The 13982-nt window shown below is 34.4% G+C and overlaps 1 protein-coding gene across 5 annotated transcripts in view; it reads right to left on the reverse strand.

Moving 5' to 3' along the window:
• stac (C2 and C2B_Munc13-like domain-containing protein staccato) overlaps window positions 1-13982 on the reverse strand; it is a 184364-nt gene that overhangs the window by 125178 nt on the left and 45204 nt on the right. For 2 of the 5 annotated variants that reach the window (XM_015168274.3, XM_070210808.1), the window contains exon 2: window positions 4940-5207. In XM_015168274.3, coding sequence (XP_015023760.1) covers window positions 4940-5207 — 268 coding nt within the window. Of the gene's footprint in view, window positions 1-1416; window positions 1994-4939; window positions 5208-12338; window positions 12555-13982 lie in introns of those variants that run through there. The other 3 variants (XM_015168276.3, XM_070210807.1, XM_015168277.3) reach the window with 3 other exon arrangements.

Consider the following 13982-nt stretch of genomic DNA (forward strand, 5'->3'; position numbering starts at 1 on the left):
ATTTTCATCCCAAAATCAGATATAGAAATTTGTAATCACCTACTTTTAAAACTATTAAGAAAACAGAAATGTAATTAAAATACGATATGGTAGTGTTTTAAAATATAAATATTCAGTCTATTCTATTAACGATCAATGTAAAAATATTAAAAACGAGAAAGAAAGGCTGTCTTCGGCACGCCGAAGATCTAATACCTTTCCAAAATCGTATTTAAGAAGCACAGGGAAAATACTTAATGCCGAGTTTGGGCAAGATATCTTGGTAAACAAAAAAGCGTTTTGATCAAAATCCTAGTTTTCGACCGATCGTTCCTATGGAAGATATATGATATAGTAGTCGGATGTAAACAAGATTTTGCACAAATGAACGGAAATCTTTAAATGCCGTGTTTAATCAAAATATATCTTGAATGACAAAAAGTTTTCGATACAATAGGATTATGCATGTATATTAAGAGCAAAGTCAAACTATTAAATGCCGAGAATGGTCAAGATATATGGATAAACAAAAATGTTTTTCATACAACAACTAAATTTTCGATCGATCGTTCTTATCGCAGCTATATGATATAGTGGTCCGGTCTTAATAGGCTTTTGCATCTATATGATTGGCATAGTCAATCATTATGTTTTGACATATGTGCTGCGTGCAACAGAAAGAGGGACTTCTGCAAAATAGATACGGGTAATATATTTCTTAACGACTTTAATGTTTACATTTTGATCGATAATGAATCAAAAATATAAATGTAATTAAATTTAATATCTTTACTTTATCCCTCCCACTTTAAACCACTACCATCCATGATCCAACTATTGAGACCCTTAACAGCAATAGAAGAGGTGTTGTCACTGCAGCTGATGAATGACCTCCATACCATCACCAATCTCGGAGTAACATCCGGATTACTTTCGTTGCCTATACAATAAAACTGAAGCTGTGCAGGCAAACCATTACTATTGGAGTAACAGCCTCTCCCACTAGCAATTAAGAGCGAATTCCAAAAACTCCTATTCATTAAGTTATTATCTAAGGCAAATTGGACAGTCTTATTATTCATAGAGGAAGCATGGCTTCTACTAAAAGTGTAAAACACCTCCCGAATGACTTACATATGGAAATTACTTTGAACGAGAAGCATAACCCACCAAATGATTGACCAACATAAACACATAAAGAATAGAATTTTCTAAATTTTCTGAAGCATCTCTTAAATGAATATTAACACTCGAAGATTACGTTTTTATAAGCGGAAGTATCTTAAAACCGAAATACTTTGTAGCATTTATAAGCTGATGATCGAAAATCAATATCTTAACTATCGCTTTTTATTAACACACTTGCAAAATAAAACGTAACCTTTTAACCATTTTCAATGGGTTCATGTGCGCAATAAGCGTTCAAATTATACTTACTGTCATTGAATGACAAACTACTTTAGTGTGAGATTCCAATAAATGCTTGTGAACACCACGAAAATGCTGATTAGAAATACTTCCATTTCTGTTAAGAATTCGTTTACGTCGCTCCGCTGTTTCATTTAATGAAAGAGTAGAATATACTTTTGTAATTTGACGCATCTCATGACCAGCGGAACGGTTTAAACTTAGAAAGTTTGAATTTTTGTCGGTGAAGTTTCGAGAACTGATATTAGATAGAACACGGGGCAAGGATAAAGAACTCATTTTTAAACACCAAGTTGTCAATCTCTGTGTAAATAATTTTTTACAATTCGCACTTTAGTGTGTACATGATTATCATAATTTTTCTGTAAATATTTGTTTTTATGTCACAGTTGATTTTGGTATCGAACTAAATCAGTATGCTCTTTTCTCATGTATCTTTACATTTCACGATTGTGTAAAAAGAATAACCCATTAACAGTGTCAATGCCGGGAACTAAAAATTTTCATATTAATCGCGTTGACCGTGGGCTGATTTTGAGTGTGTATGAGCAGCATTCGAATTCGATATTGTTTTCCAAGTATCCCACAAGATAAAGAGAAAAGCATTAAATCGTAGAGCTTTGAGCACATACTTTATTTATAGAATTAAAAAAAAAGCTCAATGATAATGAAAGACGTATTTCGTAAAGTATGTAGGAAAAGCTATGCAGAACAAGTGAGTGAATAAATAATTTTTGTGTACATACAGAATATGTGTACACGAAAACAATCTATGTATGTATGTAGACACTTAAGTAGATACGAAAGCAAACAAGTTTGTAGACTTATTCAACGTTTTTTTGGGATCGAGCTAATTTGTTTTCAGTTCTTTTCTATGATGAATTTAACAATAAGACAATTAAGATTTTATAACAATAAGACAATTAAGATTTTATAATGCCGTGGTTGTTGTTTTTATTGTTTACAATTGACGATTTTATGTATATACAAAACAAATAAATATATCTTTATTTGAAGCACTTTGGAAATGATAACAATTGAATTTAATTTAATAAGAATGCTTTGTTTTTATACCCTGAACCCATTAAAAATGGGTATAAGGGTATATTGTATTTGTGCAAAATCCAAATGCATGTAACAGGCAGAAGGAAGCATCTCCGACCCCATAAAGTATATATATTCTTGATCAGCAACAATAGCCGAGTCGATCAAGCCATGTCCGTCTGTCTGTCTGTCCGTCCGTTCGTCTGTCCGTATGTATGAACGCAAGGATCTGAGAACCTCTAAGAGGTAGAGACTTAAAATTTTAGATGTAGGTCCTCCTAGTGCCTGCGGAGATCGAGTTTATTTCCGATAATCGATAACTTACTCCGTTTCCAAGCAATCGATAAAAATCGATATCCATATCCTGCTTTTTGGGCAACTTTGGCAAATATTAAGATTTTATTAACATATAGCTTCTAAAATAGAATATATATATATATGCATTTGATGTTGGAAGAAGAGGGTTCAGGGTATCCCCTAGTCGGGAGCTCCCGACTAGAACGTCTTACTTGTTTTATCAGAAGTATTTAATTATTGGTGTGGCTGTTGAGTAGAGACGACAGCAAGTAATGCGGTCAGTTGCGAGTTCAAACCCTGCCAAGGCAATTTTTTTTTTTAATTTATTTGGTTTTGGAATAAGAGGGTTAAACAATATTGTTGATGGTATGCATGAAATAGCCACACGGCAGATTAATCGGCTGCGCAATTCAAGAAATATATCTCTTTATCTGATCTTCGTTTTGAATTCTATCGACAGTGTACACAGAATTGACACTTTCTAAAGACCCTTTTCATGCAAATCTGGATATGATTATTAATCTATCAACCCCAGTGCCTGTCAAGGAATCAGAGTTAGCTGTTTCTAAATCGATTGGTCCCAACTGTACAATTGATGTTGACATTAAGCTCTTTTATGATACCTTGTACTCGCTCTTTGATATCTGCGTTTCTCTGGAACGTAAAGACGAGGTATTATAAGAAGTTTGAGAAATCGGGAAATCACTCTGATTTCTTCCTTTATGCAGCTGCCAATTCAAAATGTTCTACTTAAAATTCCATATGCTATAAGAATTACTTTCGCCGTTGTCGCCTCCAATTTTTACCAAACCCTAACCAATTTTTAACTTTGTGAATTCTAAACGTAAGACATTTATTTTGCCTTCTTCGGTTAAGTGCAGATGAGAGCACGAATACTGATCCAAGCTTTGCCGATCTGTTTGCAAACTTTTTTCAAACTACCTTATCAATAACAGAGGTTGTTGGCGACCTTAACACAATTAAGCCGGTTTACTTACTGTGCCCTGATGGTGTTCCTGCTTGGAAGGAATCATACATCATTCCTCTATGAAGGTATTACCAAATTGTCTGCTATACCTAAAGCTTTTGAGATAATAAAACATCTCAACTGACACATTAATGTAGTTTTATTATTTCATCTTCTCAGAATTGGTTTATAAGCGTAAATCTACAACCACTAACTTTCTTGCGTTTACTTTGCTTGTAATTTATAGATTTAAGAAAAGAATGCAGACTGACGCCATCTTTACTGATTTCAATAAGGCTTTCGACTCAGTCAACCATTCCCTACTGCTTCATATGTTATGCCTTCTCGGCTTCCGGCTTCAGTGAATCACTGGATTTCAGAATATTCGTGGAACAGAACCCGAAAGATTATTTTCTGAAAATCGGCGTCTAAACGTATTTTGGTGACTTCCGGAGTTCCTCAAGGTAGTCATCTTGGCCCGCTACTCTTTACTATTTTCGTCAATGACCTTTCCTCGATACTGTCTCACTCTCGAGTATTATCTCGAGTATGCTATTTATGTGGAATTATGCCTTACATATAAAGATATGACATCATGTTATCTATCACAAGCTGACATTGATGCGTTTCAGGCTTGGTGTTTTGCCAACCTCTTAAATTTAAACTGCTCCAAATGTAAGGTAATAAATTTCAACAGAAGCCCTCCCTAATTGGTTTCTTACCGCTCAAGCGTATCACCAGTACTTGAAATTTCGTGGTTTTTAAGGCCAGAGTTATTTTGGGTTTCATCAAGGTTCTTTATAAATCTTTGGTCACCACAATATTATACTCTTCAAGACTAAATATGTGCAGAAATAATTATTGTTGTTTGCGCTTTATGGTTTGAATTGGGATCCTCGTGTGCGGTTACTGTCAGCAGACTTCTGATTATTAATCTCCCTTCCTTAAGTAATCGTAAACAATGCTTGGTGTAATATTTAAAATAATTGCTGGTTAAATCAACTCTTCTATGCCGATTAAATTTTTTTTATTCCTACTAGACGAACACGTAATTTTACACCTTGCCTTGCATGAATCGTTGTAACATTACAGAGTATTCTGCTCGGAGTCTTCTCTTCTTCGTATAAAGTCTTCTATTCTAAATTATTTAGCAAGTCTTAGTCTTTCAGTTTGTACTTGTAAAAAGTATAGTAATATTACTTTATAAAGATCCAATTTACTTACATTCATACAAATTGTTGTATCAAAAACATTTTCTCTTATATTTTCCACGAATAATAAATCTGGCACGCTACCCAATAGCGCATTATCATAATATTTTGTTTCCACTGCAGTGTCAGCGTGAGATCCAGCATCAACCTTTGTAGTAACATCCTCTTCTTCTTCATGATATGGAGCCAGTGAAGTCTTAAAAATATTTTCATCCAATTGTGACTTTTGTCTTAAAAGCGATCCAAACTTTTCAAAAAAGCTATCGTCAACATCCTGGAGCCTATATGAAAAAATTTAAAATATCATAATTTGTAATAAGTTAATTAATCAATTCCTTTCAAGACTGGGAGGCCGAGAAGGTATACTTTGCAGCAAGAAATGATTTAATGTCAGTCTGCATTCTTTTAGTAGAGAAGAAAGCTCAAGAAGGCTATAGTAGGTTTGAATAAACCACCTTACAAACCATGCTATAATTATGCGTAACTGTTACAGTCTATGCGGCAAGCATATAACCACAAGTACCACCATACAATATTATTATATGTTTAATAGGTGATAGGGACTTAATTCAAAAATTTGCGTCTGTAACATTCAAGATACGAAACAAAAGAAGCTTAAAAAATAAATTTAAGCATAACGACTATTATTCGCATTATGCTGATTGGTGCCTCAACACTGTCGCGAGAACGCAACCTTAACTTAAAACTAAGTAATAGGTTCTAGTCGGGAGCTCCCGACTAGGGGATACCCTGAACCAAAGACAACATAAACACTAAGATGAGTAACGCCCATACATTTGAATGCGACGCAAAATTTCTTACCTGGCCTTTCATATGGCCTTTGAGGCTTCGTACGGCATGCCAAATACATATTTTGTACGGAGCCAACCTCAGTATACTAAATGCATTCATATATCAACAGAAATTTGGGGTAGGTAGTGATCTGCCCTAAACAACTAGGAAAATTGTTTCTTTGCCAGCCAGAGACTTTGCCAGAGCAGATATGCTGTTATGTATGTATATTCACACGCATACAAACATAATTGCTTGCACTCATAGAGCCGAAGTTGAGAGCACATTCTTTTTCTAGCCTTTTCGTTCTCTCGCCTGTGAGAGCGCATGCTACAGATTTCGTTTTCGTTCTCAATTTTCAAAGAATCTGGCTGCATAGTATGATTTTGCTGTATGGCGTTACTCATCTTCTTCGAACATCAAATGCATATATATATTCTATTTTAGAAGTTATATGTCAAGTTTGGTGATCTTATTATTTACCAAAATTGCCCAGAAAAAAGAATATCGATATCGATTTGTATCGATTGCTTGGAAACAGAGTAAGTTATCGATTATCGGAAACAAACTCGATCAGCACAGGCACTAGAAGCACCTACATCTAAAATTTCAAGTCTCTAGCTCTTATAGGTTCTGTGATCCATATACGGACGGACAGACATGGCTGGATCGACTCGGCTATTGATGCTGATCAGGAATATATATACTTTATGGGGTCGGAGATGCTTCCTTCTGCCTGTTACATACAATATACCCTTTTACCCATTTTTAGTGGGTTCAGGGTATAATAATAATAATTAAATAAATAATTTAATTTAAAAAAATTACATAAATGTTGGCATCGACTTAACAAAAAAAACATATTTCCCACGGAGCCAACCTCGTTACACAACATACATTCGTATGACAACACAAATTTGGGATAGGTCATGATCAGCGCTAGAAATCAAATAAGAAAATAGTACCGTCGAATCCCGATAATTTGATATGGCAAGGGGATAATAACAAAACAACTGACATTGACTTGAAATTGACCGTAAATTCCTTTATTTGGCTTCAACTAGGTCTTCAAACAATTGCGTAAATTGCAACACCTTCCCGGTGTTACACTTAAGGTACACTCATTAGAGATTTTCGGGTTCTGTGTTACATCAAATCCAGCTTATGGTGGAGCAATTTTTGTAGCGTTATTATTTCGCGTTGTTACTGCCAAATCCATACTCATACCGAAGCTCCAACCAGTACTTTACTGTAAAGCTTATTGCAAGGGTTCTCACTTATTTATATTCATCTTAAGGTTTTGCGGGCACAATATATTTTTTAGCCTTTTAGTTGTGCGAATTCTACGAACGGTTTTAAACATAAAATTCTTTGAAATAGAGTTTTATACCGATCGAATGGTTAATAAAAAACTTTTGTGCAACTGTTGTGCGCCAAATTTCTAAAATCAATGAAAAGAGTTTTCATTAAGTTTTTATGTTGGGCTTTGGAAATATGTTAATCAGTCAATCAAACAAAGCTTAAAAATATACCCAAAAAATATGTGATCCGCATTTTTCACAAAGAAAGATATTTAAAAACGTTTCAAATAATTTTTCAGAAAGATCCTTCATTATGAATTTGGATCAGAATCTTTGTACCACGCTTCCACCAGGAAGGAATCGATTTTCCGAAAACTGTAAGTCACTCTTCAAATTAATTTGACCAATAATCTTTAAAATTGAGTGAAAACGATTGCTTGTTAAATAATGATAGTATATTCTTTAAAAATATAAATATGTTATAAAGCTAAGGCAAACGAGCTTGAAAAGATTAAGCTGCCTTATTGTCTTGGAATACGTATAGGTACAGGGTATCCCCAATAAGGCACTTTACTACTTGTTTTACTTGTTTTTTATAGCAAATATGGCCGTGCCGTAAGTGACAATGATATATAACCGTAACTATAATAAGCTTGAACAGATGAACATTAAAAGAAAGTTTTGAAATGGCCTGCTTTTAGAAGTGAAATTTGTGTGGGAAAAACATGGTTTCTTGAGAAAATCAAGCAGAAATCGGTGGATACGCTTCTGGATTGTATTATTCTAAATGAACATTAATTTTTATACCCTGAACCCATTAAAAATATATATATATATGTTAAGTATCTTTCATTTTATACCTACCACCCCAGAGATATAAATAAAGTTAATAACCCAATTTTTATTGCCACAGGCTGACAGGATGGATGACACAGCTAGCGAAAATATCAAGAATTTGTGTTTACATATACACACACATTTAATGCGCGTCTGCTTCGCATCTTAACAGCATGGTTATTGCAACTTTTTTCTGTAATGCTATTTGTATCATAAGTACTTAATTATTGGTGTGGCTGTTGAGTAGGGACGACAGCAAGTAATGCGTTCAGTTGCGAGTTCGAACCCTGCCAAGGCAACTTTTTATTAAATTTATATGGTGTTGGAATAGAGGGTTCAGTGTATTCCCTTGTCGGGAGCTTCCAACTAGAACCTCTTACTTGCTGTACATAATAAATTAAGGAAGGAAATGGGACTAGTGGTAGATATCTCCATGTGTAGTAGTAGCAATATCAACAATGGAAACAAAAGAGGGTTTTAACAACCAAACATAACTGCTTAGATAGCATGAGTACGTGAATCTTTTATACATCGATATAGTGTTATTTTACCTACGAAGGCTATATCCATGATTGCTTAGTGATGGTTTAGTCTATTTATAAAATATTTATATACGGTGCAGACATCATAAGCAATGTTTGTCTTCCAATTATTACGATGCCAGTGGTAATATTTGAAGTCAGAATATACGTCATCATTAAACACAAATAATAATAATACATTTTATAAAAATGCATTTTTCGTTTTCTCTGATCATCTTATAACTTCTTTGTCCATACATGTGTTCCAAATTAAATATTGTGTTAAATAATAATCTAAAGGACTCAATTACTGAATATAAATAGTCTTAAACAATTGAAATGACTGTGCCGTCAGCTACTGGGATACTCCAAGCCGGCTACAGGACTAAGGACGGACGGTTGCCCTCGCTGTCAATAGACACCCGCGATGTATCATTAATGAATTGACTGGCAACAGTAAAAGCAGAGTGTGTACAATTGAACACTTAAGACCAGTCGAGAACATTAATCGATTAGGTTTTTAACACTAGCTGTGTACTTGATATGCGAAAACGTATAGTTAAGTATACTTACGAATGAGAAAAGTTTTAGTTATTTAACTAAAAATAATTTTTTTTACATTTTCAATTTTTGGATTAAAACACTTTTACGTATTGAAATAAGAAGCAGGTAACTGCAAGTAAGACTGCTGCTACGGGAGTGTCCGACTAAGGGATACCTGAAGACGGTCGCGTTCGGGAATGTCTACAAAAAATATTTTTTGGACACAAAATTTGATAATATTATTGTATGATAATATTATTATTTTTTATATATAATTTGTTAATATGACTATTTACCAAAAAAGTTTAATAATATTGGAAATCATAAGAAACACTAATCAACAACGTCATTCTGTCGCACAAAGCTTTTGAATTTTTAACTCTCGCTTTTTGAGCATTAAGTTATTGAGTAATAAAGAGAAAGAAATGAAATGACACTGATCTTTTTTACCGTTTTAAAATTCATGAGCCGTGGGTCGGGTGGGTCCGCAACGCAACATCCCAGAGAGTAGTAAACAGATAAAGTGCGGAATATTCACTCCGAGCTTTTATCACCGTTTTAAAACTGGCACAAACTCAAAAAATAAAGCTCCTTCAACATAGGAAGCAACAACAAATCAGCTATAAAATAACAACAATGCGCATGATAACCAAATTTAGGTGATAACCAAGTAGGTACAAAGTTTAAATGCCAGCAGGCCATGGCACTCAGATCAAAGGGTTAAGCGCACGGCGCGTTAAAATAAGAAATTATGACGTCACAATTTATAGAATTTTATTTCTTGTATTGACGAGTATATATTCCAACCTTTATTATGTAGATTTAAATAATTTGTGAATAGGGTCTTTTATAGTAAATAATGGATGGAAAATATGTAATCATTTTAAATACGAAATGATCGCGCATAAAGTCTTGGGCTGTGATACCGCATGCACAACAGAATGTAGCAATCTTCTTAAATTCATAGACTTCCTTGGCTTGACAGACATATTCATATCTGCGGATGTGCACAAATATGGCTGAGATGAGACATACAAAAACAATTTGGCGCGTTAAGGCATAAAGAAAACAATTGTTATTGATTGTACTAATAGTTGCACACTAAATATTAAATTAAATTTGGGTGGTATTTGGTTACAGCACTGATCAATAATCAAAATACCCTATTTTGAGAAACGGTGCCTTGCAAACGAGAACTTTATCTCTATATATAAAACAGTTTGTCAATAAAATCTAGGAAGCTTAAATATTTACTGGTGTCACCATATATGATAAAGTTGCAGACAGGGTTTTGGAAAACTCCACAAGCACATTTTTAAATATAAATGTTAAAATGCATTAACACATTACGTAAAATCCATCCATTCTATAATAATATAAATAAAGTAAAGAAAAAGAGCAGGTGTTTGGATCAATAGGTCTTTTTTGAAATACCATATGGGCTAAAACGAGGTTGCAAACACAAACATAAAACATAAAACCGATGCCCAAAATTCAGTGACAACTTAAAAATATTTTCCATTAAAACCAACAACAGCCGTAATCAAAAAAAAAAAACAACTTAACAATGGAAAATGCACACCATAAGTTCTGTCCTTGCTAACCCTTTTCTCTTTGAGGCTACAGCCTATGATCTTAGGTTCTGCACCTTTCTAACTCATTGTTGTGGTTTCTAAGCACTGCTATGCCTATAATCCGCAAGGTCATGTCTTCTTATCCATTCGCCTCCAACTTGCAAGTATGCATATATATATGAATGTATTAGAGAGCTGCATGGCTTCACTCACAACATATGTTATATTGAACGGACTCGAATTAAATTAAATTGAGTACCAATGTAAGTGCGTGAGTTACCGAATATACCATACAGGGTATATATGATTCGGTTCCACCCGCCAAGCCGCCAAAAAACTGCGGCGGTAGCATAGCATTGTGACACTATGTTACAATGCTGATACAGAAATTTAACAGGATATTGGTTGCGACAGTTCTCGTGCAGACACATGAACTGCTGCAACGGCAATATGTCAGATACATGTTGCTAGCTTTTAAGAAAACCATTGTATACATTTAGCTTTACTGAAGCTCGAACAAAACATTTAGTTCAGTTTGGAACATTCAAAGAAAACGAGACAGTGTTTATTGAATTCTTATTTCATTTACATCAAATCAATATATATATACATATATCCGCTCTACGGACACAACTATAATCCCGAGGACAAACCCAAAACCAAGGACTAAGGATGAACTTTACACTACGTTTAATTTTGTAAGTAGTCGAGATCACAATATGTTCTCACTTTGTGAAAGTGCGGTAAAAGTTGTTGAACAATATTTAATAAGTAAGAGGTTCTAGTCGGGAGCTCCCGACTAGGGGATACCCTGAACCCTCTTCTTCCAACATTATATGTATATAAATTAGGTTTTAAATATTAAGTCCTCGCGGATTATTTTGATAGAACTTTATTTTAATAATGATTTATAAAACACTAGGCCGACACCCCCTAGTGAGTGAGTTAAATTATACACGAAGTCGCTGGGCCGATGTGCGCCTCGTGCGCTGCCGTCGTGCAAGAACATCCGGCCCAGAGCTAAGTCAGCATCTGCGGCTGGTGTTATGTTGCATTTTGCTGACCCCTGTTAGCGCGTAAGAACATTCGGCTCAGTATTATATCAGCATCTGGAGCTGGTGTCGTTGGCCTCTGTCAACTTATATATATTCTATTTTAGAAGCTATATGTCAAGTTTGGTGACTAGATTTTATTATTTACCGAAATTGCCCAAAAAGAGAAATTGAGTAAGTTATGGATTATCGAAAGCAAACTCGATCTGCGCAGGCACTTGGAACTCCTACATCTAAAATTTCAAGTCTATAGCTCTTATAGGTTCTGAGATCCTTGCGTTCATACGTACGAACAGACAAACAGACGGACATGGCTAGATCGACTCGGCTATTGATGCTGATCAAGAATATATACACTTTATGGGGTCGGAGATGCTTCCTTCTGCATGTTACATGCATTTGCATTTTGCACAAATACAATATACCCTTATAACTATTTTTAATGGGCTCAGGGTATAAAAAGCTGTTGGCCCCAGCGGCCCCAGTTCAATGCGAAACATCCGCTTAGCAATTGGTTATCTGCTTAGCAATTGGTTATTGGCCAAAGCGCAGTGCACCCTAGATTCTCAGGTTTAGTTTTAGCGTTTGCATTCCCTGTTTTTAAGTTTTAATCTGAATACGATCCAAGCTGACCCAATTAATAAATGCAAACGTATAAATACATATGCAACAATATAAACTAATGAGACATACATGTATGTATGTATGTCTCTACATGTATATATCAACTACTTAAAATATTTTGATTCATTTACCACTTACGTACATATATAAGAACAAAAATTATATTACCTATTTCCCCCACAAATTAATATAGACTGAGCACACTGTTGTCTAATATATTTTATTCGGTTGCGCAGCTTCATTTTGTTTCAATATGAAATCATATTTGAATCTATGTATACAACAAACTTCTGCATTTCATAAAATAATTCAATCAATTGTTCACAAAAAAAACAAACAAATTTTTAGTTACACAGAAGATAAATCAACTAAATAAGACAACAGTTGTTTTAGAACTGTTTGAAAAGTAAAAACTTCCCACGTTAGTAGCCAAAGAAGCCAAATATATACATATATATACATATAAATATATACATACATACATATGCACAATACCAACATTTTATTTACATACTTAGAAATTGACTTCATGGTTCATGAATTGACGACATATGTACCTACATATGTATACAAAACGAGAAAGAAGGGCTATCTTCGGAACGCCAAAGATCTAATACCCTTGCAGACCCAACCTTTTCATAATGCTCATAGTGCTTTGCCCCAATCTAAAAAGTACCGGGAAAATAGTAAATGCCGAGTTTGGTCAAGATATCTTAATAATCAAAATGTTTTTTCATACAACTTAATTTTCGACCGATCGTTCCTATGGCAGCTATATGATAGAGTGGTCCGATCTTAATAGGATTTTGCATATATATGAGGAGTAAAATAAAACTAATAAATGCCGAGTTTGGTCAAGATATCTTGATAAGCAAAATGTTTTTTCATACAAAAACTTAATTTTCGACCGATCGTTCCTATGGCAGCTATATGATATAGTGGTCCGATCCAGCTGGTTTGCACATATGTGCTGCGTGCAACGTAAAGAGGGAGTTCTGCAAAGTTGCATTAAGATAGCATTAAAACTGAGGGACTAGTTCGCATAGAAACAGACAGACGGACAGACGGAAATGGCTATATCGACTCGGCTGTTGATGCTGATTAAGAATATATATACTTTATGGGGTCGGAGATGTCTTCTTCTATGCGTTACACATTTCACGACAAAATTATAATACCGTCTGCAAGGGTATAAAAAAATACATACACAATTGTATGCATTTATATATTAATCGTATACAAACTGAACCCCAAACTCCATTTTTATGACTTCGTGTGCTGCCAACCCCCTATTACAACAAACACCTTATATATACATACAAATATATTATGGTATTAACAATCGTGTGCGCTTACAGTCGTAGGGATGTACATACATACATACATACAAATATGTATTAGCTACGACACCGAAACAACATACACGCGTATACATACATGTACATACGTAATTTATGCGAGTGTATGTCCAAAAAACTTTACATGTCGTTTGATCGATTCGTGTGTTCAGAATTCGGCAGGTCGGTTCATATTTAGAGATTATACTCATGCAGAGAAGATAATATACATACATACACTAACCATACAATGTATGGTTAGTTGTACATACATATGTACATACCAATGGCGGCCATACCAAATATTAAATATAAGAAAAATATGCCATTTCAGTGCTTTAAATTAATTTAATTATTACTTATGCCAAATCTGTAAACAATTGTTTGACAATGAAAAAACCGACTATTTTTTGTTTTTGTATTATTTCTCACTTATCATTCTACTTTCTATTACCATTTTTATGAATTCTATTAG

The sequence above is a fragment of the Drosophila virilis genome, unplaced genomic scaffold, assembly GCF_030788295.1.
Source record: "Drosophila virilis strain 15010-1051.87 unplaced genomic scaffold, Dvir_AGI_RSII-ME tig00001170, whole genome shotgun sequence".
NCBI classification, from domain to species: Eukaryota; Metazoa; Arthropoda; class Insecta; order Diptera; family Drosophilidae; genus Drosophila; species Drosophila virilis.